Source organism: Chaetomium tenue (genome assembly GCF_020726465.1).
Source record: "Chaetomium tenue strain MPI-SDFR-AT-0079 chromosome Unknown F5144scaffold_1, whole genome shotgun sequence".
Classification (NCBI taxonomy): Eukaryota; Fungi; Ascomycota; class Sordariomycetes; order Sordariales; family Chaetomiaceae; genus Chaetomium; species Chaetomium tenue.
The window spans coordinates 445,786-471,375 of record NW_027117329.1 but is presented as its reverse complement, the minus strand read 5'-3'; the positions used below and the strand labels follow the sequence as shown (position 1 = coordinate 471,375).

Sequence of the window (25,590 nt, the reverse complement as noted above, 5' to 3'; positions counted from 1 at the left end):
ACCTTCCTGCATTCGTTGGAAGGTGCTGGAGGAGTGGGTCCAGCCGCCCAGGCTCGCCAGGTACGGGATGGCGGGCCTGAACAGGGACATCGAAGTTCCAGATCGATCTGATGCATTCTCTCTCCTGCAACATCCTGCCGGTTTTTGCCACTTCCATTATCCAACATCAACAACAAGCCATCCTGGTTTACAGCCATCTCGGTTCCTGACTGAAACGAGCCCAAACACAGGTAGCCATGCCTTCAAGCATTGCAACCATTGAAGTACCTCACCTACTTGCGCCATTTTCGTTTTTTCAGACAGTCCCTCCTTCGCTTGTTGCCCGCTCCTCGCCTCGCCTCTCACCTCGTTCCCACTCCCGCCGTACCCTCCGCAGTTGAGCCGGCGAATTTGGCCGCAATTCCCCGGCACCACGCTTCCTGCAGCCATTTGCTGCCGCTGCAGCCTGCACGTAAGAAGTCTTTCACATGGTTCGATCCAGCAACCCGACTGGCTTCCCTGCCGCGACGCAACCTCGGGCCGCCCACACAGATGCAATGCTCATTCTGGCACCCTCTTTCCTCATCGGTAGATAAAGGCTTTGAGATGGGCAAGGTGCTGTGCCAGGAGCCGCAACCTGCACTAGGCATGGAGAGACGTTGCGTTGTTATCGAAGCCAACCGCCCATGGTTGCAGCGCTGCTTGCCAAGCCTGGGCGTCCCGTTTGGTGGGTGTGCTGCGCTTAGCCTCCAGGAACTCGGCCGAGAGGTACTACGAGTCGTGGTTCAGCCGTTGCGGGATTTAAGCCACCCCCTTTTCGCCACTATCAGAAGATGGGTGTTTCGTGTTGATTCTGACATTGGGATATGTTTATGTCCAACATTGAGTCTCATACAACCCAAGCCATACGCATATTCGGGTTCAACTACCACGCTGTCCCGTCTTGGCACAGCGGAAAATATCACCAGAGCTGAGTCTTTTGTGTTGAGAGTTTATCCTGGTAAACAAACTGCCTGCCTGGAGTGCTCCCGAGGTTGGGGAGCCGGCCTCTACGCATCTCAAGAAGATATAACCGGGCTTGTTCGCGGCGATCATGGTTGTGTTTTGTGACTCGTACCAACTCGGATCACCTTCCCAATGATGGGCTTATCCACTGAGCTCTGAGTTCTATGCTTTCATACACTCAACAACGGAGTTGGAGTCGTCTTCCCGGGCGAAAAAACCCACAACTTTCAGCCCTGCCGCGCCCGCGATCTCTCTGAACATGGCCTCGTTCCGAAGCTTCCCGCCAAGGTTGAGCATGACGAGGTCCACCAGGCAGTTTTGCGGTGTCGGAACGTCCAGCAGCCTCTCTTCCATGATGATGACTCTAGCTTTCGGGTTGTCAGTAGGTAGGGCATCTGCGAGGCGACGGAGAATGCCCGTGGCGAGCGTATCCGAGTAGTCGAGCAGAACCCTCCGAAGCAGGTACACCAATGCCCCTGAAATCGTCAGCTTCCTCCCCCCCAGCCTTCATTCCCAACCAAAGGTAGTCCCTGGAAGTAAGATAGGTAAGATACTCACCCTTTACAGGCTGCTCCTCATGAAAATCATGCACCATCATCACCACCCCCTCCAACCCTTCTTCACCCCTCGCCTCCTCAATAACCTCCCTCCGATCCTGCAACACGCACTGCCCCGCCCCCAACCCCTCCACCTCCCTCACCACCTCCCTCACCAACTGCCCCAGCCCACCCCCCACATCCACCACAACAGCCACCTCCCCCCCAACCCCAACCCCATCACCACCATCACCATCACCACCACCACCGCCACCACCACCACCCCTCCCCCTCCTCACCGCCGCCGCCTGTGCCTCCACCCCCACCCACGCCATATCATACAGCGCCCCAGGCCCAACACACACCGTATCCCCGCCAGCCATTTCCCGCGCACGCATGCTGCGTGTGAAGGCGCGCGCATAGTCTGGGTAGAGCGCCTTTACCTCCCAGGGAGGCAGGGCGGGGTGGCCCCAGGCGAAGGCGAAGGGGGTGGGGGTGTTGAGTTGGGGTTGGGGTTGGGTTTGGGTTTGGCTGGGGGGTTCCGTGCGGGTGGGGGGGAGGGGGTGGGCGTTGTGGGTGTTGTGGGTGTCGGGGGTGTGGGTGTTGGGGGTGTTGTCGGTGACGGTGTTGAAGTAGGCGGGCCAGTGGGCGAAAGGCTTCATAGCGTTTCCGACTGCGACGGTGCAGAGGGCGGAGACGGGGTGGGTGCTGCGGTAGAGGGGGGAGATGCGGCTGTGGCGGAGGGTGTTGGGGGTGGGGCCGGGGAGGAGTTTGCGCGTGGAGAGGAGCTGGGCGGAGATTCGGGCTGTTTATTTTGGAGGGGAGGTTGGTTAGAACTTAGAAGGGTGGTGGGTTTGGGCTAAAGGGTTGGTATACCGATGAGTGATTCTTGGGCGTTCAGGGCGAGGGCGAGGTCGTGGACTGAGATGTGCCCGTCGAGCGGGATGTGGTCGAAGGCTTTCCAGTCGATGAAGATGTTCCATGCTGCGATATCAGCCATCTGCGGCGTTTAGTGGCCTGGCTCAGAAGCTGTGTCTACGGGGGCACCCACCACCATCCAATCGGACTTTACTACATCGACTCCTGGGGCTGTCTCGAACGCGATGCTCTTGGCTGTGTGGGCGATACTGCGCCGGAGGTCCAGCTCGTTATCCTCATCGCCCGGTTTCGTCAAAACCGCGAGTTTCTTCGCGTTCGTGAGCAGTTCCTCAGCGGCCTGGACCAGTTGAAAAGTCGGGGTTGATGCCATGACAGTTGAGTACTATCGAGGAATTGGGTTAATTGACAACACCAAAGTTGCCTCGGCAAACCGTAGGCCTCGGTTTATAAGGGCAAGGCCTGAACATAACCGCACATTTCACATGCACGAGTTTATCCACTTTGCCATCCATCTTCGGACGGTGTCCGGAGACCCGTGGGGAAGCTCTTTGACGTCCGAACGGTTGGGCCTCGCCAAGTAAAGGAGCTTTTGTAAGGGTAGCTTCTTTACCAGGCCACGTTGCAGCTCTTTAAAATGCAGTGGTTGGTCCGGAAGTTTGCTGCCGTGGTCGACTGCTTCTCATTATGCCACTGGAGGGGGTCGGATGAAACAGCATTTCAAGGAATATCACATCCTGGATTTCTACATCATGCTAGTTATCTAAACACCTTTATAATGTATCCCCACTTACCGAAGCTTCGGCAGTAGGCAGATGGGGACAGACTCGATAGTGCTCAAGGCAGCCATGCATTAATCCATGCGGAAAATGATGTGCACGCCGCAGGGGTTGTAACGGCCAGCCATGGGCTCGGAGGCCGTACTTCAAGTTCTCGCGGCTACAGGCCGTCGTTCTCGTATGCGCGGTTCTTGATATTTCCGTTCCCGTGGCGGTTGTGGATCAGTAACCATCCACGTCTTGTCTCACAAACCTCAGCAACCCCGCCTCCAGGGGGCAAGGCTGAACAATCCTCTCAAACTTCTCGGGCCAGTCGTCGTCCCAAACAAAATCCACAAAAGCCGAGGCATACTCCCAATAACTCGGGTACCACCCAGCATTCTCCCAGTCCACAACAGCCGTCACACGCCATCCCCCGGCGCCCTCGTCCAAGCTCCCGCCATCTGCCGCCCCACCACCCCGAGAAACTAGGACGTTTTTGCGCTGGAGATCGTCATGCGTAAAGACGCTGGTGTGGCCGGTCAGGGCGGTGGGGAGATGGCGCTCGAAGAACTCGGAGCTCCAGGGCTTGTATCCGCTCGACTCCCAATTCCTGCGAGACCGTATCGCCATGGCCATGGAGAAGGCCCTCTCGTCTTTGAAAGGGCCGTTGATCTCGGGTGTGGGTTCTGTCGACAAGAAAAAGCGATGTCGCAGGGGCCCACCCGCCGTGTTGCTGAATACCCCGGGGGAGGGGACCTGGCGCACCTGGGCGAATATGTCCCGCAACTCGCCGGTGATGCCGAGCTTGTCGTGCTCTGAGAGTCCGTCCCAGACAGTGCTGAGTGGTGTGCCGGGTTTGTATTCCATGATCAGGAAGAGTCTGTTCTCCTCGTTTCGATACATGGCGTAGAGCCGCGGCGCCGGGATGGAGGGGTACTTGGCGAGCAGCAAGAGGGCGTGACCTTCGTTTTCAGATACCCACGGCGATACGCCATGCTTGACGATGAATCTTCCCTTGACGAGGGCAACTTGCTGGTACTTGTCTTCAGCATTGGTCGGGAAGGTCTGGTCGGCTGCAATGATCTCCTCTGTGGATGGGAGCGGAGCAGACAACACATCTGGATCGCAGAAATAAGGCAGCGTCGTCACGGTGGAGGCCGCCATGGTAGTCGTCAACTGGGGTAGTTAGCCTCCAAAGAGGTGTGGTTGGGAACTAACGTCTTGTCGCAGACAGGAGTGGTCAAGATACGCGATTTAAATGTGCCCGTGTACATGAAATTGTTTGAAGTTGGCGGGGCAGCTGGGCGCAGCGAGTCATGGATCTTATCATAATTTAACTGCTTGGGTGATACCGTATACCCGGGGCTGAGTCGCCGCGGACACCACGACTTTGCCTTTTGAGCACCTGTTGTATGCACTTTGTATGTACAAACAACCGAGAATCCGAAACGACGGCTCGCGAGTATGAAGGGCCATACAATAGTGTGGCTGTTTTCCCATGAACGAGCAGGTATTTTTAGTACATGCCTTAACCCCGGGGGCGGTGGGATCCAATACGCAGGTTATCGCGTTCCGGCGCTTGGCTGGGCCACATCTGTTATTGGTACTTGGTAGCCCCCGAAGAAGCCGGAAACGCCACACAGTAATTCTCACTTAAAGTACCAACCTTTGCCTAAAACGCCTTGGAGCGTATTATAAGGCGTAAGTACGTAGTCGTCAGATTTATCGTAACGCATGGAGGTGCTTGACGTCTGAACGTTGTGTTTCAGCCGAGAGTCAGGGGCCGCGGTCCTAGGATAGGAAGTATATGTCCCACCTGGGTACCTTTCTAGCGCGTAAATGGAACCAGTAATCAACTCTCCTCGCCATCAATAAGATGTTTGACTTGTTAAGTTTGCACATCCGGTTGACGTCAGGACGTTGGGTCTAGGATAAAGGCCTCGACTAAGTGTCTGGGTCCAGGAATAGTAACTCGTGGATCATCCATGACCGATGAAGCGTATTTTGAAACCCTCCGTTGAAGTTCAAGTTGCTAGTATAAAGCTTAACAACATCGGCTTGCAATGGGAGGCTATATGATCAGAAGCATTCAACAGTTCAACAGTTTTCCTACCAACCTACTAACACACGCACCACAAACGCCCTCTATCTATCTAGGTAACAACCACTGCACTTTTTCGCCATGTCCGCCCCGTCCCAGTACAAAGTCTTCAAGCTCAAGTTCACGCTCGCCATCGCGGACCCCGATATGCCGCAGCCCCGCTACCACCATATCATTTTCGTCGAATCGAACCCCAAGGATGGTTCTGGCATCAAGTTCCACGTCACTGGAGATATCACCTCAGCCAACGGCATGCAGTACCAGTCCATCGCATACCACGACCCTAAAACTTCCAAGACGCTCCACGCATCGGAATTGCTAGGCTGGACCGACGCGGCGAACTTCAAGAGTCGGTTCGATACCGTTCTCAAAGCCTGCCCTCCGCCACCGCAGCAGAAGGCCTTCAACTCCAAGACCATGAAGACGGAGCCTTTCAAGACCAAGACTCCGCTGACCTTCTACGCCCCCAAAGAAGCGCGGAGGCCGCTGAAGAAGTGTACCGAGTGGACCGAACAGCAGGCCATCCCCGCCCTACGCGCCGCCGGCCTCATCGGCGCCAAGGGGGCTACTCCGGGCCCGTCGGGCTCCCGACCCAACTCGGGTGGCTCGAAGAAATAAGCAATGAAGGAAGAGAAAGCTGCCTTTCTAGGTAGGTAGCTAGCCACCAGGTGTGGGAGGGAGATGGATATCGAATCCGGCGCCTTGAACGACCTGGTCTGTCGTCGAAGGAACAAGGACAATGCCCCGCTAAATAGACATGGAATAAACTTAGAGTTGGCTGGTCCACAATCACAATTCATGTTCGCTTTTTGACTGTGACTAACGGTAGACCGTGCCACCAGCGAAGCAACATGAAGGAATCGAAAAACTAAGAAAAGAAGAAAGTAAAATAGACAAGAAAAGAGAAAGAGGTAAAAGAAATCGGGTCGAATGAAAGTAGACTTTGGCTTCCGAATGCTTTCTTTCGTCCTTCAGTCGAAGGTTTCGGTGGTACTTACACTCGGAGTGCAGCCTTTTCGACCAGAGGGTGCGTACGTGGTTGTCGTAGTAAAGGAACAAGTAACACGCCGAGTTGGGTGATGACCTGAAGGCTTAAAACGCCGTTTCCCGTTTGCTCCGTGTGCCTCCTGGACTACATCATTGCGTAGGATGATCTCGATATCCTGGAGTACTAATTAAAAGCCAAATGGGTACATACCGCCGCAATGACCCCTCTATTGCGGTGTTTTACGCCGCGTGGGTGCCCCCTCACGTAGCAGAGATTCCCCGCAAGCAGCAGCTTGGTGCATATTTCCAATTCAGTAGAGGGTACAGGAAGAGAATGTGGTATCATTAAAAGAATGGCCCCGGCTCACTCTTTGGGCCCAGGCCAGGTGAGCTGCACGACATTAAGCTTTTCCGTTACGAGTGATTTCATACATACCCCTTCGGTCCTCCCCACGCTCTGGCAGTCATCAAATTTCCATAAGCATCAGTGGCACCCTTGTTGGCTCCGTTACTGACCAAAAGCCGGCACATCTCTTTCAGCTTGTAGTAGTTCGCATAGTGGAGGGCCGGAGCGTTGTATTTACTCCAGCGGACAGACAGCCCCCCGCTCTTCCAGTCAGCGGAGCCCCCCATGTCGATTATAAACTGTACCACGGCGTGCTCGTTTATTATTACAGCCTCGAAGAAGGCTTGTCTCAATCCATCGTGGGGGAGCTTCGCGAACTTTGCTGCCCAGGCAGGGCTGACACCCGACTTGACCGCTAGGGAAGCGGTAATCTCGGCAAGGTTCTTCTGGCAAGTGGCAACATACCAGGAGGCTTTGCGGCCGTTATTGTCTTTTACGTGGGGATCGATCTGGCTGTCTTGAACGCGGCCCTGAAGGGCAACTTTACCGATCATGTTGGCCGCTCTGTGGAGTGCTGCTATGATGCCGTTGCCATCACTGGTGACAGATGGCGGATTCGTATCGATGAACGGCTTTCTCGGGCCCTCTGCTATCGCGTGATGTGGCAGGCGGCCGTACATAATGATGTACGGCAGAACATGGTCGAGCTCAAAGCTTACACCGCGCTCGGCCTCCAGCAATATTTCCCAAGCCGCCTCAGCAAGGGGCTGGAACGCATCCCGTCGATTTTTGCCACCCCGAACCAAAAAGTCCCAAAGCTGATCTAGATCAACCCACTCGGCCGGTGTGCTCCTATTCTTGGCGATATAAAGCTGGTACAGCCAATTGCGCAGCTCCTCGACAGACTCCGCCACGGGGGACGGCGACGATGGCGGCGATCTCAGGCGGCGCAAACCCACCTCGCTGGCGATGGCGAGGCCGTTGAGCATGTCCAGCACGCCCTTCTCGTCCTGCGTGACCTCGCGCTCGTGATGCGTCTTGTAGGTCATGTCGTGCTCGACCTCGGCCCACGCGTGCATCATCACGGTGCTGACCTGGATCTCCACCACCCGCCTCTCCCAGATCTCGGCCGCCTCCGGCCCCAGATCCCGCGGCTGCAGCCGCCGCGGCACCTTCGCGGCCAGCCGGATCGCGCCGTACCCCGAGAACTGCTGTTCCACCCCGTCCAGGTCGAGGTCGTCGGTGGGTGCGGCCTTGGACGCGTCCGCGTCGAGCCATTTCGCGTGGAGCTTGCGGAGCCTCTTGACGTCCGCCAGGCCTCCCATCCGTTTGGGGTCCTTGGCCATCTCGTACCCTGCGTTCTGCAGCAGGCTGAGCACCTTTTTGGTGTCGCTGGGGAAGTAAAGTATGATCCGCGCGCCGAGCATGTCGTGGAACACGTGGCTGAGCTCGTCGCGGTTCCTGAAGTAGCCCAGCTCGGTTTTGCTCATCTTGTATCGCTCGAAATGCTGCTCCCAGTTCTCATTTCGCTCCGTCATCTTTTGTCGAATCGCTTGCGCGGATATCCGGTCCTTCTGTCGCCGCTGGGCAGTGCCGTTGATGGAGGCCCAGGTCTTCACCCTGGAGACGATGGGGAGGTGGCGGATGGATTCTTGGGCCAGTACATGTTTTAGGTCTTCGGCGACGATGTTCAAGCATCGCCGGTACTCGCAAGCTTCATTATCGTAGACATCCTTTAGTTCGTTCAAGAGCTCTTCCAGCCTGTCTTGTGGAGGTTCTTGGGGACTATCGGGGATCTTCTCGGGATCTGTGCGGGGTTCCATGCTGGGGGAAGGGGAACGTCTGCTAAAAGACATGTAGGCATGGCTCTTCGCCAAAACGAAGAATCCGTCGCGGCTCCTAGACGGGCATTGCCTGGGGTCCATGTTGAGACGTGCGATGAGAGCTACCCTCGGATGTCGATATGGACGCCGTTGTTGTTTTTTCTCAGCAGCAAAATGTCAATATTGATGTGTACAAGACACTGGGAGGCAGGGAGTGTTCCTTAATAGCTAAGACTTTAGTGTCTTGGACCACCACGCCCTACGACTTCGGTTACCATGTTGACCGCCACGCTCCCAAGGAAGCGTTGATCCGATTCGGTCATTCCCTCTCTTTGACACCAGAGACACTTTACGCCCCGTGTTTGGACTTCGTTGGTGAACTCCACAATGCTCAGCTCTGGGGTTGAACTGTGGCTTGCGATCGTTGCCTAATTAGGTCGATACGCGTGGCTGGTCTCAAGTCCAAAAGGTCAAGAGGGTGTCTTTGGTTGGACCCTACCTGGTTGGTGCAATGCACGATCCTCGACTTGTGTTGTCGTTGGCCGATTGGGCCCCAGCTGGACCTCGGGTTATGCGGGGAAGACCACCTTGATGTCTCACTTACTGTGGGACTAGGCCGACACAGGCACCTTCAGGGTAAGGATCATATCAGCTTGCCGGGCTCGGTAATTCTTTAGTGTTCAAACCAGAATCCTTGACGACATCAACAATCTCGAAAGGGGGTGGATCGTGACTCGCAGCGGATGAGTTGCCCTGTGTATGGGGGTCGAATGGAGGCACTGGGGACAGTCCTAACTCTGGGGACAGTCATCATCTGTTCCCTTCCAACGGGCACGAAAACGACGAGACTATTGCTGCAATTGTATAAGGCGCCTGCAGCGATGTGCCCAGACAACTTCAATGAACTAGACCTCGGGCAGCGCTCCTTGGCAATTTGGGGGCTGCTCGCTATCATCCGCTTCAAACAAGACAAGAACCGAGACCCCTGAAATCATCCACGGCACAGATGTCCTCATTTTCAACCACAACTCGGGCAGTGAGTCACCGGCCACCAATCCGACGCAACAGTCTTCGCATGAATTAAGAATACAAATCCCAATTCCATCCCATTGTATTTCTCCTTCTCAACACCGTGATACTCTACAGACCACCACTAAAAACACAAACACAACACCATGGTGTTGGAAAGTCATGGCACCGGAAACGGTCATGACACCCGGAAACGGACAGGTACCGGAAACGGATTCATGGCATCTGGCACCACAAAGATCCGGATAACCACGGGTTAACTTAAGGAGACAAAGGAGAGATTTAGGATAAAGCCACCTGCTCTCAAGAGCTCTGAGAGGAGAAAAAGATAGAACCAGAGATCAATTAATCACTTCTGAATGGCTTATGAGCACCTCAAATTATTGTTGTAAGCTCTCATCATATGTGCAATAACTTTGAAATCGTGGCTGTTGGTCTTCCAACACATGGGCCGATATTACAGAGATCAATATGACTGGTACGAGTGTGACTGGTGTCGCACGAGGCCAGGTTGGAGCCGACGGCCCTGCCTTGTCCGCACTTTCGTAGCAAAAGGGTTGTTACGCGCAAAGCGGGAAGAATGCGAAAATGTGCGCATGGAGAACGCAGCCAAGCGAAATAAGACGTTGCCCAAAGTTTACAGACGAGCTGTCAAGGTGGCCGCGACGGAGGCAGATGAGGCCAAGGACGAGGCAATTTTGAATTCGAGTATTTCTACGAACATCACTGGCGTCTCCGTTGTTGAAGGGCTCAGCAAGCTTGATGAGGGGACGCTCGTGGGGCCGATGATGGGACGGACACCAAAGAAGGGATGTCTCCGTTGCCTGCTGCATCAAAACAAACACCAAGGCCGGAACACCACCAGGGGAACGACTCTAAGAAAGGACAGCAGCGACAACCAAAATCATGCACCGGACTAAAGGGGATGATTGAAGAAGGCGTCAGCCTGGCGTCTGACGGCGGTGATGTCGCGAGGATACACGCATCGAATTGGAAAGCGTGGCCACGGGGCCAGGAGCCGATTGCAGCCGATGAAACCGGCGAGGACAAGGAGGTTGCAGAGCTCGTTCGTCAGGGATTCATCGGCGTCGAGGGCCTTCGGGTGGATCGAGATGACATTGGGTGGGGTGTGTGTCCGTACACTGTTCGGTTTGTTGAAACAAGGGAGAAGGGCAGGAAGGGGGGTAGTCGTGGGCGGCAGGGGGTTCAACTTGTGGGACCTGGGCCGTTGCACGCGAAGTTAGAGTCGGATTGGTGGTACCTGGGCGACGAGGCGTATGCCCAGCTTTTGAGCGATGGGGGGACCGAGCTGGTGGACTGGAGCGAAATGTCGTCCTTCGTAGATGTGAATTGAAGAAAGAGAGAGCAGCAGGGGGTGGTCTGTTGAGTTCTGCCCCCAACAAGGACTTAAGCCTTGCGGATGACCGGCGAGAGTACGAGACGAGGACGCGGCCTGGAAAACAAAGCCTTGGAGGCAAATTCCTGATGCATCTACCTACCACCCACAATCCATAGGACTGAAACTTAGCTCCTGACCCTCTGTCATCTCCGCAAGTATGATTGCCCACTGTTCCTCCCACTCATCCCCGCCCTCCACAGCAGAACTGTCGTCGTGGTTGTCTGGCCTTGGGGCATTGTGTGAATCCAGTAGACTGTCCTCGATAATGTCACACTTCATAGTGACATCATCTCGCTCACAAAACCCAGAAGACCGATTGTCGTGTGTGGCCCCTGGGCAAGCTACCGTGTCAAATGGAGGTGACCACTGCCGCAGAGATTGGGTTACCATTTCCGCCACCTCCTCGCTGTAATTTGCTAGACTGCAAGGAAGATAGTACCAAACGTCGAAAGCGCAAAGATCACAGGCTTCCAGAGGGCGCCGCGCCGCGCCATGTTCAGCGTTCCATATGCTGGAACATGTTAGTGGCGTCTCCGATTCTTCTGACCACCTCCGAATGGCCTGGATTGCCACCCGAGCGGCCTCTTCAGTTAAGGCCATTCTCGAATCCCGGCTGGTATTGGCAATTTCAGCTACACGGTCCATGATCAGACGGGCGACCAGCATGTCACATGGGCCGGGTGCCGTAGAGTAACGATCATCCCTGTACTCAGCTTCGCCCTCGAGATCCGCATCATAATCGCTCTTGTCAAAGCTAGCCAGCTCTTCGACGAGTTCTCCGAGGGGGAGCTCTAGCGGGTGGACACAATGTTGATGGTAGAAGCCGGCCATGTCCCCTGTAGGAGGATAAAGCTGGTTCCAAAGCGTGAAATCTTCCCCGGTCCATTCACGATGCCCTTTAAGAAGCTCCACCACCGCGCCATGCCCATGATAAGATGCCAGGCCAATAGCACGCAAATACTGAACGCGACCGTACCCTTCCGTGTCTGTCCCAGCTTCCAAGAGCAAGTACACTGTGTCGAGGCGGCCGTTCTTAGCTGCCGCTTCGAGAGCTGTTCGTCCAGAACGCTGGCACCTGCGAGCATTGGGGTCGGCGCCACGAGCGATGAGGCGTTGTACCAAGCCGACGAGCCCCTTCTCAGCAGCCTGCTCTAGTACGGTGGGCCAACGGACTTTGGTCGGCGACGGTCCTGGATCATTGACCTCGGCGCCTACGCTGAGGAGTAAGTCCACGACGTGGAGTCTCTCATACTGGATGGCGACCGCGAGGGCGGTCCTGCGATTCGCTCCTCGTATGGCGTTTATGTCGACATGGTGAGCGAGCAAGGCCTTGATGATATCCACGCGCCCTAGGTGGACTGCAATGCAGAGTGGCGTATTGTTGCCCCGAGGAAACCAGTTCACGTCGACAGCACACCTCGCGTCAACGTCTTCACAGCTCTCAAGTATTCCCTCGATGAGGCCGAAAGGGAGCTCCTGGGATATGGCAGCACACAAAGTGAAACCGTCGGCCTTGTATCCTGCCTCTAGTAACATTTTCGCCATTTCTCTAGGGGCCTTCCCCTCCACCGCGAACAGGAGTGGTGAGACCATGAAAGGCGGCGACATATGCCAGTTATCTGAGCCGTTGAATGGTGGTCCGCGAAAGAATGTTTTTGAGACATCTTTCGGATCACGGAGAGGCCGTTCGAACTTGGTCCTGGGGCGTGCAAGGGTGGCTAAAGACTGTGTGAGGGAGGGGGGTGGACATGTTAGGAGGGCTGCAATGATGCTTGGGCATGCGTGCCATGCCGCAATGGACACTGCGTGGTTCTCAAGTGCCAAGTTCACATGGGTGCTGTCGAGATCCATGCTGCGTCTCCGTAGTAGCTCCATAAGAAGCGGGGGTTCTCTGGCCTGACTTCCTCAGGGATAACACCGCGGCGCACAAGGCCCCTGAATCGTAAGCAGTCGCATCCAGATCGAGGGCCATCATGATGACTTCCTCATTGCCACTGAGGAAAGCGTTCTCGAGATAAGATCTCCCTTCTTTATCCGCGCACATCTTCCACGGCTCTCCAAGAATGCTCAGTGGGACATGGGCCTTGATATGTCCGATATCTAGGATCCGGAATGCTGATGCAAAGTCTCCGTCCCAGCCACCGGCCCCCGCCATCGCCAGACGCACCGCAAGCACTTTATGGCCGTTGTACAATGCAGCCTTGTAGGCGGTAACGCCATCTTTGACAGACTCGCTGGGGTTTATTCCTGCGTCGAGGAGCTGTTCAACCAACGCCAGCTGTCCTTCAGCGGCTGCATCAAACAGATCGTTGGCAGTTGCGGTTGCTCCGCGTTGTAGAAGCTTAAGTCCAACATTCCACTTTTTCAACATGACTGCCAATTGGAAGGGCCTCAAACTGTGCTCGGCGATGCTAAATGCAATCTCCTCTCGGTGTGCGGCCTCCAGTGGTGTTAGCCTGACCGATGGTGGCCAAAAGATTTTGTTATTGCTCAACGCAATTTCTCGTTCCTCATCAACGTCAACGCCACCCTGTATCAAGAGTTCCGTGAGCTCACAGGAGCCCTGGGAAGCAGCGAGTTGCAGAAGAGACGGCACTGGGCACTTAGCCTTACCCGTTAAAAGATGGTAGTTGGTGTGCCAGTGAGTACCAACAAGGCTGGCCGTCGGGGGGCAAGAATGTGCCCCAAGTCTGAGAAGCAGTTGGGCAGCCTCCACCTGTTTCCATCGCACCGCCGCGTAGAGGGGAGACAAGTGACCGCTCGGGGTGTTGACGCTTGCTGAAAACTTGTAAAGAAATGCGATGACTTTGGTGTATCCACGCGCCGACGCGATAATCATGGCGTCGGCTGTCATGCGCCCGTCTGAAAAGTCCATTTGCGAACGGTATTTGCTATAGATCAACCTGCATAGTTCTAGTGCCTTGTCTTGGTCTTTAGCGAAGCCCTCCGAGGAACCGAGTGTTTTTTTGGATCTGGTAACCTTGGTCGCGCTGTGGAATGAAGCTGCAAAACCGAGACAGCCCACGTCTTCAATTGGCCAGAGGACATTGAAGTAATCACTATTTGCAAAGGGAATGGAAAGAGCAGGCACCCAATCTACCAGAGGGCCTCGATATGGACGATTGAGATCCGCTCCTTGGGCGACCAGTCGTTCAATTTGATGGAGGTTCCCTGTGATGAAAGCGGCATGCAGAGCCTCAAAACGGGGTCCGTTGATGGGGGCGCCGTTTTGGCGTAGGAACTGGATCAAGGTGCTCGGAAAGTCTTCGTAGATGGCCACAGCAAGCAGCGACCAATCTTCACAGGGATGTCGGTAAGAAGGGAGTTTGGCTCCAGCATCGACCAAGACCGTGATGAGATTTTCGTAGCGTTTCGTGAGAGCAAATTCAACTGGCGTCCCACTGGTATGAAACCGGTCCCCGGTGATCCTCTCATAAGACACCGGAAACCCAACCATTTCATCGGGTCTAAGTCGACAGTCTGCATTCAATAAGTTGCTCGCGAAGCCGGCGGCTCCAGTGAGGACAGCCGCCTTGAACAAGGTGTCGATAATGGCTGTCATTGTTAGGCTCTGATGAGAGTGGTTGACTAATTTCTTAAGTGCCTGAAGCTGGGAAAGACCCGAAAGTTGGCAGAGGGCAACGAGTTCTCGAGCGCCGTCAAAGTTCCCGCGATGAAGACCGTCGAATATGAACCGATTGGACACGAGGAATAGCAAGATCTTGAGCAATTCCACCTGAATGTCAGGTAGGCTGCCACCGGCCAAAGTGGTAGCTCGGCGTAGATTCTCGTCGGGATGGGCTTGTGGCAGAACCATGTCGAATTGTGCAGCCAGGCGGTCTACGCTCTTCTGGGCCAGGAGCTGCAGAGCCATCTCTTCAGATCTGACGGTGATGCCCAGGGATCTCCGGACGATTTGTTCAAACACTGGCGGGAGAAGTGTTGATTTTTGTGACTTCGACAGAGACACGACATTAGGCCGTTGCATGATTTGCAGAAGCTGATGGGTGGCATCGGGCTCGGCAAGGGCGCCAGTGACCGGCTTCCGGACTTTGGGCAGGAATTCGATGTCTTGCAGGAAAACTTTGAAGTCGCATTCGAGAAACTGAAACCACGGGAGGCCTTTGGGATAAGTATACTGGGACGCGTCGGGCATGCCAGTTACTAAGCTCCCTGTAGAGCCTCGCGGCGTGCAGATGTAGAGTGGGATGTCTTCAGTGGGAGCAGCAGGGATTGCTAGAGCAAAGTTAGACATTAATTCCCAACCCGGGCATAAAGACTGGGGCCTTACAGCGGATCCATGTGGGTGGGTTGTGGCGGGCGGTCTCGTTCTTGACCTTGTCTTGGGGTATACGTCGGCCTGAGAGGATGACGGTTGTCGCCTTCATCAAAAAGGTTTGCCGGTCCCGCATAACATGTTCCACGTGGCGCCAGATGTTGGGCCGAAGCTTCTTACGGAAGCCCCAGTTCTTGAGTTTGGATTCGAGCTTTCCTTTGCTAAGTACGGTCGCGACATTAGCAACACAAGAGACTAAACCATGGACAAAGGGTCGGTAACATACTTTACATCAAGGCCTTGACGCCGGAGCTCAGCAACAACCTCTTCCAGCTCCACACCATCGACCAGGTACATGGTATACACCAGGTCTTTCCAGGGCTCCCAGTCTCTGTCCCCCAGCTGGGCCTTTTTCTGTCGGGGAACGAGCTCCAGCGAGGCCATGCTGATCAATTGGCTTGGGGGGCTTTGTTGGACTGCCCAGCGGCGAGAAGCAGGCGTGAGGGAACGTTGATGGGGGTTTTGGGCGGTTGAGATTGAAGTTGGGCGAAGACACAGCCTAGTGCGGGCGGGTACATACATGTCTGTAAGGGAATTTAAGACTGCGGCCCTCGCCCGCCTCGAACCACGAGAACCATGCAATGCTCCAAGAAAGTGATTGGATAATAGCACAACCTGAACCGCTGCAAGAATGCCATTGGACAATAGCACAACATGAAGGTCTGGGTCTCGACATGCATCTTCTGGCTAACGCTCATTGGCAGCGTTCCAAGCCTCAAGGAAAGAAAGCTGCCAGTCAGAGAGACAGCTGGGTCCCCACCTCAGTCAACCTGCGTCACTCTTTCAATGATTGGCCATTCCCACAACCTGAGGATGTGAGATCATGTTCTTACGCGGTGGTTGGTTACTTGCAGAACCATAACCTGAACTTACTCCACCAAGGTGAGCAACACCGAGGGGGTTGTGTTACCTAGATTTCTGTTCAGCGTAGGCGCCTAATATCGGCATCAGACAGGCCAAGACGTGAAGAATCATGAGACATATATTCCACCGTCCGTACGGCAGTTGGGAAGACTTCTGCTCACCTGGCGCCAGTCGCTTGATAACTCACTTAGCCCATATATTTATGACCCCTCCTCATGATATCCTACCAATGTCTCTCTCACAAGAGGTCATAATATCCGTTGTAGGCCTCATAATTGCCTTACCGCCATCGTATCTGGCTCTCCGGTATTGCCTCCGGTGTTCGCGACAAAAGCCAACCGACCGCGCACACGATCCCGAAGGTACAATACTTCCAATCTTCCTCTACATTGCCACTGGTTTGCTAATACAATATCTAGTTCAAACACGCGGTTCTCCATTGCCACAGACGACGCCCTCGGCGCTCCCTCTGACGGCCTCGACACTGTGGCCTTCCCCTGATGAGCTTCTACGTTCCGAAGCCCTTTCAGTCCAACCACATGGGGAACTTCAAACTGCCCAGAACACCCAAAGTAACGATCCCGGTCGGAAGCAAAAAGGTGGCCACCCATGATACAGGTCCCTAAGCAAGGCAAAGCTCCTAGGTCGGCGCGGCGGGGGGGTGGGGGGGGGGGGGGGGGCACTTTCGAGGATGGACGTTGGAAGGTCTTTCGAAAGCTGGCGTGAAGCAATTTAATTGATCCGAAAAACGTATTGGAGAGAACATAGGGGACGGTGTCCCACACAGCGGTGGCCTGAGCGCATTGCTAGAATGTTTGCTACATCGTGGGGATATGGGAATAGCTTCCCCTAGGGACTTCGGTGGACTATGCTTGTACGTGAACTGGCCGAGGGTTACCGAGGCCCACTTCGGGCACAGCCAGTTACAAGTTTTGACCAGAGAGTGTTAGGCTAGACGACTAAAAAAACGCAGAGAGAGATCTCGGCGGATATGAAAGATACTACCAGTTTCCTACAGCAGAATTCCATGGTTTAGATAACACCACTCCTCATCTTTGCCTTTGCTTCAGGGGAGCTTTGCTTGTACATCTTGTATGCGAATACCTGCTGGTAGATGTAAACCCCAACCATGACCCCTAGGAACCCAAAACTAGCTGTCCCGGTGGCTAACAGCACAATAACTGAAAACCAGTAGCAAATGACGGTGTATGTAGAGATGGAAGGATCCACAGCTAGGCCGACCTGCATAGCAGCTAAAAAGATGGACAAAACGGCAAAGATGGCTACAAGTGGTGCGAGCATGTCCATGAAAACGGTCCCCCACTCGCCATGCATGTGAAAGTAGGTTACTTTGATGCCAAGAATCCGAATAAGCCAGTTGAGTCGCCGTAGTCTGAGTTCGCCGTATGAGTATCGCGGTGAAACCTGGTCATCGGTGAGATGGGAGAATTGGTTGATAAACCTTGAAACCCTTTCAAAGCCATCGGTCGTATTCTCCATGCCAAAGGGTAGCAGAGGCGCTTTCTCGTCATTTGCCAGCCGATAGTCCGTTTCCGACCGGATGAGAAATGTATAGCTGCGCATGAATCCAGCTGCCGCCTTGAAGATGTCAGGGTCTGCCTCGGTGATCCACTCCCAAAAAGCGGCAGACAACAAGTATGGAGGGATAGGCTTGACAAAAATGCAACCCTGATACCACACAAGATGTAGGTTGTGGAATTCATTGGGCGTAACCTGGTGGCCCCGGGCGGGCTGGAAGCCTGGAAGTGAATGGGGAACACATGAGAGCTTTTTGGTGTCGTGATCTGTGTGGCTGTGAGCTTTTTACAGGGTCGGCGACTACATATACCTAGCCGTCCACTGGATGTCATGATGTGGACTTACAAACCGAAGGTACGGCGACATTCTGTCCAGCTCGGGGGTCAAGAATATTTCCCGAAGTCGAGGTAGCAGATGTTCGTCTCCGAGGTCAAGGAGGGGCTCTCCGGGGAGAGTTGAGCCATTGCCATTCCGTGCTAATACTTTTGGGAAGGGCTCCCAAGCACCCACGAAATACTATCAAGCACCCAGCTATACCTAATCGGGATAATCGTTTTTTCCATACGTCCGAGTGAATCACCAATACCAAAATTTCGGGCCGCTGTCACCTGGCCAGCTTACCATACCGTTGCGTGACTTCCGCAAAGTCGCTTCGAGATCAACAGCGCCGAAGCAGCAGCAAAATTGCCGACGACCCAGTCACATCGACAACCCGATCTCTTCATGTAATGCCCTCACGCCGGTACGCTGCCATTTCTTTTATGCTTAGGGGCTGAAACTGACCCTCTCGATGCACTTCTAGGTACCTTTGCCATGACAGTGCATTCCACGGAACCGATCCCTCGACCGTGCGGCCCGCCGCCACCCGTCAAGATCTACGAGAGCCTAGACGACCTGTTTCAAGATACCTGCACTCACGGACAGGCACACGGCTATAGCATCGTCAAGAATGGGAACAACGGATTCAAATACAAGTTCAGATGTACCAAGGCTCGCAAGTACAAGGATCAACGCTCCTCCGAAATTCACGAGAGCAAGCGGAGGAAGTCTAGCACCCAGATGACCGGCTGCAAGTTCCGACTGACAGCCAAGCCGCTACCTGACGGCAAGTGGCTGTTAGAGGTGCCTGAAGGGGAGTTCTCAAGTCACAATCACGGCTGGAATGAAGCGACTTCGTTTGCTTTGAACCGCACCCGAGTTTTGGCTGTCCATCAGGAAGAGGTCATCCAGATGGCCAACGCTGGCAGTAGACCTTCTCAGATCCTTGCTGCGATAGATGCTGCCCGCGTTGGAGTCATGGGCAAGGACATAAGGAATCTTCTTCAAAAACATCGCTGCCAGGAGCTCCGGGGCCGTTCGCCACTCCAAACCTTGTACGAGGATTTCCTTGTACCTGCTGAGAGCCAGTACGAGTACATCGACGCCCGGGACAACCAAAATCGCATTACCTCTCTTACCATCGCTCCCAAGAGCGGCCTGGAGCTCTTCAAACAGAATCCCGACCTCCTTTTACTGGATTCCACCTACAAAACCAATTGCCATGGGATGCCAATATTTAACGCCTGCGGCCTTACACAGGAAAACAAGACTTTTAACTGGTCGATCACGTTCATGAGCGGGGAGAAGCAGGATCATTACGAAGGCGCTCTGGATGCCCAGCTGAGGATCCTGACGAAGCACAACATTCGCCTGCCTGGTCTGATTGTTACAGATCGTGAACTAGCCCTGCTCAATGCCCTCGAAGCTAGCGATGCGTGGCGCCCGATTCCACACCTCCTCTGCCGTTGGCACGTTAATATGAACGTGCTTGCCAAGACCCGACGATTCTTTCCAGCAGCAATCAAGCAGGGCAGCGAATACCACCGTCACCCTAAGTTCAAGGAATTCCTGAAGGAATGGAACGCTCTCCTGTCCGCCAGTACTCCCAAAGCGTACGAGCAATCGCTTGCCAGCTTCAGATTGGCCGGGAAGCATCCAGAGGAAGCGGTCAAATATGCCGTGAATGTGTGGCTAACACCTTGGAAGGTAAGGATCTTTTTGGGCGCTTGCTAATCTTCGCTGACATCGAGAAGGAGAAACTAGTGAGCTGCTGGACCAATCAGGTGCCTCACATGGGCCACGTTACTGCTTCAGTAGTGGAATCATCCCATTCTTCCATCAAGAAATACCTGGTCACATCCAGGGGTGACCTCAAGAGCGTCTTCGAGCGCCTCATGCTGTTCTAGAAGAACCAACGCAGCGCCCTTGACCACAACACTTCCTGGAACACGAACAAGGTCCCTACTCGCTGTCATGGCGTCATCTACAGCTACATCCGGGGCCAGATTTCAACTTACGCGTTGCATTTGCTTGCTACTGAAGTGGCAAAGCTACCCGCGAAAGACGCGCCGGGTGGGGAGGGCGATATTTGCACATGTCCGCTGCCGGCTACCCATGGGCTTCCCTGCCGCCACACTCTCTATAAGCATCTTACCGGTGATGGCCCCGTTGAGCTGAAGCAAATCCACAAGCATTGGTGGAATTACCGGCCTGTGACCGACGGAGAGGAGCAGCAGATAGTCAACGTCGTGCCAAATATTCCCGTTGAGCCCGTCAAGGTCAAGGGTAAAGGCCGCCCTGCTGGGGCCATCGCCTCGGTCCCTGCTTCGAAGAAGAAGGGTGAGGGAATCACTGGTACCAAGCGGCTGCCTTCGGCGTTCGAATATGAGCTCGAGAATGAACCAGCTACGGCTGTTCCCCCGTCAACTGCTCCTCCCATAATGAAGGGAGCATCGGCGGGCAAGCCACGCGGCCGCCCTCGCAAACAACAGCCGCAGCTACAAGCTCAGCGGCAAACTCAGGAAGCTGACTGCATTGTGGTAGCAGTTACATCAGAGACGGAGGCAGCCACATCAACTCCTGCAGTCACAACTACAAAGCTGGGGTTACTGCGGCTGCAGGAAGTTGAAGAAGATCTATACGAGCCTGGAACGGCACCGCTGCGAGCGTATCAGCGCATCATTGATGCCCTCGATTCTGTTGATCCCGAGGTCGAGGATACACATGATGCGTTGCTTGCTGACGGAGAGGCTGATGCTCGGCTGGCTCGTGAGGATGCTGCAGCTCTTGAGGAAGACGACGAAGGCGAGGAAGAAGACAGTACTATAAAGGGTTGAGGTCCCTCAAGAGTATCCTTCCCATGTAAACAATATTGTTGGAACAACGTCCATTGACATGATGATTTTGCTGTGCCATTGGGGGAATCTCGGAACTTTTGGCGCTGTTAGCCCTGTTTTACGTGAATTACATACGTTACGCGAGCTGACGGCCCGTCACTGGTAAAAGAAAAACGATTATCCCGATTAGGTATAGCTGGGTGCTTGATAGTATTTCGTGGGTGCTTGGGAGCCCTCCCCATACTTTTCTGTTGTTCAGCAGATCGACTTTGAGCTTGTCATTGAGTTGCGTTTCTGCAGCGATAACAACGGGACCGGTCATCGTGGCCAGGGCTGGGCAGGGTATGGTAGTTTGTTGAGAGGAGATTTTTGTTCCGCGAACACTCAGGCCCAAGGCAGGGGTTCGGTGCAAGCCTACCGGCACGGGGGGTGCCACGAAGCTTGCGCGGGATTCGAGGCCGTCAAATCAAGACATCCGTCCCCCGCTTTCCAACGTGCAGCGAGGCGCAATGTTCAGCCAAGGGTTGGTCAGCCAAGGGTTGGTTACTGGCTCAGCGCCGTTTTCCCCCTCGCTTCCACCTCCCCCTCATCGACCTTGCAGTTTCCGCTTTTCAGCGGTCTAGGACCACCAGTTGTACTTGTCAAGATGTCGAACCCGAAGCTTGAGCGAGTATACTCGGCGAGTGAGCATGCACATGAGATTGAACTTGAGTATGTATTCTATCGGGGTTACTTGATCTAGCAGACATCTCACTCGAGTTAATGTTAACCTTTACTCAGTGTGGTTGCCATCCATGGCCTCAACACCGATCCGAGTCGAAGCTTCCAAGCGTATGAGGTGGAAGGGGACAGCACTTCTCGGTTGGTGAATTGGCTTGGAGATGGAGACATGCTTCCAGCAAAGCTCGGGGAATTTCCATCCAGGATATTCACGTACAGCTGGAACGCAAACACGTTTTATAATGCCTCAGACGAGACATTCAAGTCTCAGGCCGAGACCTTGCTGCAAAAGATCCATGAAATTCGTGCCGAGACAAAAACCGTTGGCTTGCCGATTATCTTCATTGCCTCCTGTTTTGGAGGTCTACTCCTGGCCAAGGTGAGGGCGGCATGGTTGTGGCTATATGCCAGGCATTGACGCTGACTGTCCCGGGTTGTAGGCATTAGTTCTGGCTGATAGGAGCGAGCCGGCCTCCCCCCAACAATCCATTCTTAAAAGCACAAACGGGATTGCGTTTCTAGGTACTCCTTTCCGCGGCTCTGATGGCGTCGAGGCAGCAAAATATCGAGTCCTTGTCGCAACCTTGCTGGGGGCTACTACCGCATCGGACCTACTTCTCCGAGTTCTTGAGAACAAGCCCGGCGACCGAGAAGAACTTACAGATGCGTTCACAACGCTCGCGATGAGGTGTCAGATTCCAGTCACCATGTTCTACGAAACTGAGAAATCAGATATTGCAAATGCCTTGAAAGGACTTAGCAAAAGCCTCGTCGCAGGCGTTGCAAAAATAACGGGCAAAAGGACTGAGATGGTGGTGAGTCAGGTTCCAAATGCCACGCTTGACAGCATACGTTATGAATGGGTTTAGTTCTAATCTTTTGCCTCCATATTTAGCTTGTCCCTCAATATTCGGCCTGTCTGGACGGAGAGTGGACCAAGGTACGTCTAGCGGTTCGCCATGCGCACATGAACAAGTTTCGAGGCCCCAAGGACCCGAACTACACAACCGTGTCAACTTGTATCGAGACCTTCCTCGAACGCCTTCTCACCAGACATCAAGTCAAGGCCATGACAGAGGCCAAGCTCCTTGCGGCCTTGCAGAAGCTTGAGGTTATATTTCCGGATATGTCTCAGCGTTATCGGGACATTCATACCGCCCCTAGCGATGCCTTTCGTTGGCTGTCGGGCCACCGGCCAGCTTCCGAAACAGCGATCACGGCGGCCAATACATTCAACTCGTGGCTTCGATCCGATGAAGAGTCTAACAACGTCTTTTGGATAGCGGGAAAGCCTGGGGCTGGAAAGAGCACATTCATGAAGTTCCTAGTAGACAGCCAATGTATTCCGTCTGTTTCTGGGGCGGGAACTCTAACAATCTTCTACTTTTTTCTTCTAGTGGGGCAACCGATTCAGAGATCGATAGAGGGGTTACTCTGCAGTCTCCTCCATCAGCTCCTCGCGGCCGCCTTGGAAGGCAAACAGGGTATTCACATGCGAAACATCGCGGCTGGATTCACCGGGAATGATACACAGGATGTGGTGCAACAACTGGATGGCTTGCGAGAAAGCAAGCTTGAAGCAATACTCCTCAAACTCCTGGGAATTTTAGGCAGCTCCCGACGCATCCACGTCTGTATCGACGGCTTGGATGAGTTCAAGTCAGACTCTGGACCCCGGTCAACCCTTCCGCTGGTGTCGAAGCTCCGGTCTATCCCTGGGGTGAAACTGATTGTGTCAAGTCGCCCTGAGGACGAATTCAGGGATTCCTTCAAGTCGAAACCACATCTCCTACTTCAAGATGTCACAGCCGAGGAGATGTCGAGCTTTGCCAACGAAAGGCTCAGTGTCGGGAAAATTAAGCGGGATCTACGGATATCCATTGTCGGGGCAGTCGTTGAAAGGGCCGAAGGCATTTTTCTTTGGGCAGCCTTGGTTACAAAAGCCTTGCTGGCGGACGTAGAGGCTGGCAAACACCCTGAAACCCTCCGAGAAAGTTTGGAGGAATTCCCCCAGGGCATGTCCCAGCTGTACACTTCGATATGGAACCGGCACAATAAGGGGGTAAGGAAACACCAAGCCGAAGCTGCACTTTATTTCCACCTCCTCATCGATTCCAGGGCCATTATTGACGCCATCCCCGGACTGCGATTCCAATACTGGATTTGGCAAACCGGAAACTCGATCAGTGCCTTTATCGAGCGCAATATGAGATTCGGAAGAATATCGCTGCACCGCGATGATATAACGCTTTTCCATATCGCGGTCGCATCTGATGAAACTCTGGCAAGATCTCTTCTCATGGACGGTGACAAGGTTAACCCTGATGTTGTGTTGGCCCACTGCCATGCAGTCTCGCAGGCCCTCCCCATCCGATGTGCTGGCATGATTGATATCGACATCGAACACAGAGGGCCTGCTGGTCCAGACCCTGAATCTAGCGTCCAATTCATTCATCGAACCGCGCACGACTTTTTCACGCGGACGGAAGACGGCAAGGAGATACTAGCTCACGCGACTGGTCTGGAGTGGCCTGAGAAATTCCGAAGAATTGTTCTTGCCAGCCTTGCGAAAAACTGGGCATTCCACTCCGTCTTCAACCAATATGGCGTTTGCTATCCCATTTTCGCATCAGAGCTCCACACCCTACTTACCAGTGAGGGGATTGTCAAAGACAGGCACACGAGTGGAGAAGTCGATCAGTTAGTGCAGCTCTGCAAAAAGCTACCTCGCGGTGGCAACGTCGTCAACCAGGGTCTCCAGATTCGCTGCTTCCTTGGACTAGGTTCGTGGTTACTTGCCTCCAGTCACCAAGATCAGGTGCGATTAGTAAATGCCTGTCTGTCCTGGCGCACCCACAACTGGCAGCCTTATCACGACCTCATCACCTGGCTCTGGACATTTATTGCGCCCTGGGGTTATACGAAAGTTCCGGATCAACTCACTGCATTTGGCCCCAGGAGGACATCAACATCTCAGTGCCTTGTTGTGAGCGTCGCGAGGCTAGCCGAAGTTGATGCCGGGTCTCAAGTCACAGCAGCTAGGGCGCTAACCGGCCGTTGGTATCAGCGGCCGCCGTGGGAAACGTTATTCAACAAAATTACCGCAACACTGGCGGAGGATATGATGTATTCCTTCTCTTTCTTTGGCGACAGCAGCTTGGGCAACACCGCATTCCCAAATGACACAAGTAATGTGCTTGTCTTCAACAAACTGCATCCTGATCAGTATAACTGCTGCTGGGCAAAATTTCTGATCCTCCTCAGCTTTCCTTTTGATCGTGGGCTCCGCCAATTGAAAGCCGCGTGGCGCTTCAAAGATAGAGACTTCAGGCGAAGGGACATTGTACAGGATAAATGGGCGAGAATCATGGCGCTCGGCTACGTCGACCGATTGTCCAAGGGGCCCCAAGGGCCAAGTAGCTGGAGAGCAAACGCGGTGCCGCCAAAGTACTGGGATCTCCTTATTGAAATGACCCTCGAGGACCAACATCAATCCGAGCATGCGACAAATGTTTTCAAACAGGTTCTTGGTGATCCAGAGTCGAAGGACCTTGGGCGAATGCAGGACTACCTACTAAAGCATGGAATCACTTTCAAGGATGGGGAAGACGAAGACGCAGCCCAAGTGACAGGAGAGCAGACACGAAAATAGGAAGGCTTGCGGTTCAAATTGTAGTATTGGAAACAGGAGCGCCGTTGCATCTTTATCTAATAAGAATATATCTTGAGGTCCCCGTGCCCGTTACGTGCAGTCTTCAGAACAATCCTGCCCTACGGTCCCAGTCTCATAGACTGGAGGAGTACAAGGCGGTTTCTGTGAAGCGGCTCTCTTTCTGTGACGAGGTAGGTAGGTACATTACATGCTATTCAGAGTTCAAACCTCCAGTATACAACGAGGCAGCAGGTTGTGTCTCTTAAGCAAGAATGGGAGGAAAGCCTATCTGAACCATGACAATAACTTCCTGAGATCATAAACTTAGTGCAGGCCAGGAATCACCACTTCGTGAAGTTACACCTTCCCTCCGGCCAAAAAACGGCGGAACATTAGGAAAGAAAATAAGTTGGTGTAAAAGCAGAAAAACAACAAAAGAACAAGGGTAGAAGGAAATGATGAGAAAAATGGAAAGAGAACAG

General features: G+C 54.0%; 8 protein-coding genes across 8 annotated transcripts; 3 read left to right on the top strand and 5 right to left on the bottom strand.

Annotated features, from left to right (window-relative positions):
• Positions 1-1,146: 1,146 nt before the first annotated feature.
• Positions 1,147-2,769, bottom strand: F5144DRAFT_480173 (uncharacterized protein; the record flags this gene model as incomplete). Its single annotated transcript, XM_066785213.1, has 4 exons — positions 1,147-1,489; positions 1,863-2,325; positions 2,397-2,520; positions 2,572-2,769. The coding sequence occupies 4 exons, from the start codon at positions 2,767-2,769 to the stop codon at positions 1,147-1,149; spliced, it is 1,128 nt and encodes a 375-aa protein (XP_066647664.1).
• A 346-nt stretch (positions 2,770-3,115) lies between these two features.
• Positions 3,116-5,677, bottom strand: F5144DRAFT_616559 (kinase-like domain-containing protein; the record flags this gene model as incomplete). The annotated part of the gene is made up of 2 exons (XM_066791846.1): positions 3,116-4,333; positions 5,558-5,677. 2 exons carry the CDS (start codon positions 5,675-5,677, stop codon positions 3,398-3,400), a joined length of 1,056 nt encoding a protein of 351 aa, XP_066647663.1. The 3' UTR covers positions 3,116-3,397.
• A 932-nt stretch (positions 5,678-6,609) lies between these two features.
• On the bottom strand, positions 6,610-8,764 carry F5144DRAFT_624591 (uncharacterized protein; the record flags this gene model as incomplete). Its single annotated transcript, XM_066792204.1, has 2 exons — positions 6,762-8,764; positions 6,610-6,636 (listed from the first exon to the last, which is right to left on the bottom strand). Exons 1-2 carry the CDS (start codon positions 8,514-8,516, stop codon positions 6,610-6,612), a joined length of 1,782 nt encoding a protein of 593 aa, XP_066647662.1. The 5' UTR covers positions 8,517-8,764.
• Positions 8,765-9,889: 1,125 nt separating this feature from the next.
• Positions 9,890-10,958, top strand: F5144DRAFT_634638 (uncharacterized protein; the record flags this gene model as incomplete). Its single annotated transcript, XM_066792590.1, has 3 exons — positions 9,890-10,151; positions 10,211-10,718; positions 10,787-10,958. 3 exons carry the CDS (start codon positions 9,890-9,892, stop codon positions 10,956-10,958), a joined length of 942 nt encoding a protein of 313 aa, XP_066647661.1.
• A 775-nt stretch (positions 10,959-11,733) lies between these two features.
• F5144DRAFT_588099 (uncharacterized protein) lies at positions 11,734-12,372 on the top strand (the record flags this gene model as incomplete). The annotated part of the gene is made up of 4 exons (XM_066789893.1): positions 11,734-11,957; positions 11,998-12,001; positions 12,085-12,156; positions 12,196-12,372. The coding sequence occupies 4 exons, from the start codon at positions 11,734-11,736 to the stop codon at positions 12,370-12,372; spliced, it is 477 nt and encodes a 158-aa protein (XP_066647660.1).
• Positions 12,327-15,706, bottom strand: F5144DRAFT_3859 (uncharacterized protein). The gene is made up of 3 exons (XM_066784669.1): positions 15,405-15,706; positions 15,134-15,339; positions 12,327-15,078 (listed from the first exon to the last, which is right to left on the bottom strand). The coding sequence occupies exons 1-3, from the start codon at positions 15,698-15,700 to the stop codon at positions 12,656-12,658; spliced, it is 2,925 nt and encodes a 974-aa protein (XP_066647659.1). The 5' UTR covers positions 15,701-15,706; the 3' UTR covers positions 12,327-12,655.
• Positions 15,707-16,852: 1,146 nt separating this feature from the next.
• Positions 16,853-18,036, bottom strand: F5144DRAFT_552753 (uncharacterized protein). Its single transcript, XM_066787766.1, has 2 exons — positions 17,927-18,036; positions 16,853-17,847 (listed from the first exon to the last, which is right to left on the bottom strand). The coding sequence occupies exon 2, from the start codon at positions 17,624-17,626 to the stop codon at positions 17,075-17,077; it is 552 nt and encodes a 183-aa protein (XP_066647658.1). The 5' UTR covers positions 17,627-17,847; positions 17,927-18,036; the 3' UTR covers positions 16,853-17,074.
• Positions 18,037-21,301: 3,265 nt separating this feature from the next.
• Positions 21,302-25,190, top strand: F5144DRAFT_552742 (uncharacterized protein). The gene is made up of 4 exons (XM_066787765.1): positions 21,302-21,447; positions 21,517-21,835; positions 21,897-22,271; positions 22,352-25,190. Exons 1-4 carry the CDS (start codon positions 21,383-21,385, stop codon positions 25,106-25,108), a joined length of 3,516 nt encoding a protein of 1,171 aa, XP_066647657.1. The 5' UTR covers positions 21,302-21,382; the 3' UTR covers positions 25,109-25,190.
• The last annotated feature ends 400 nt before the right edge of the window (positions 25,191-25,590 follow it).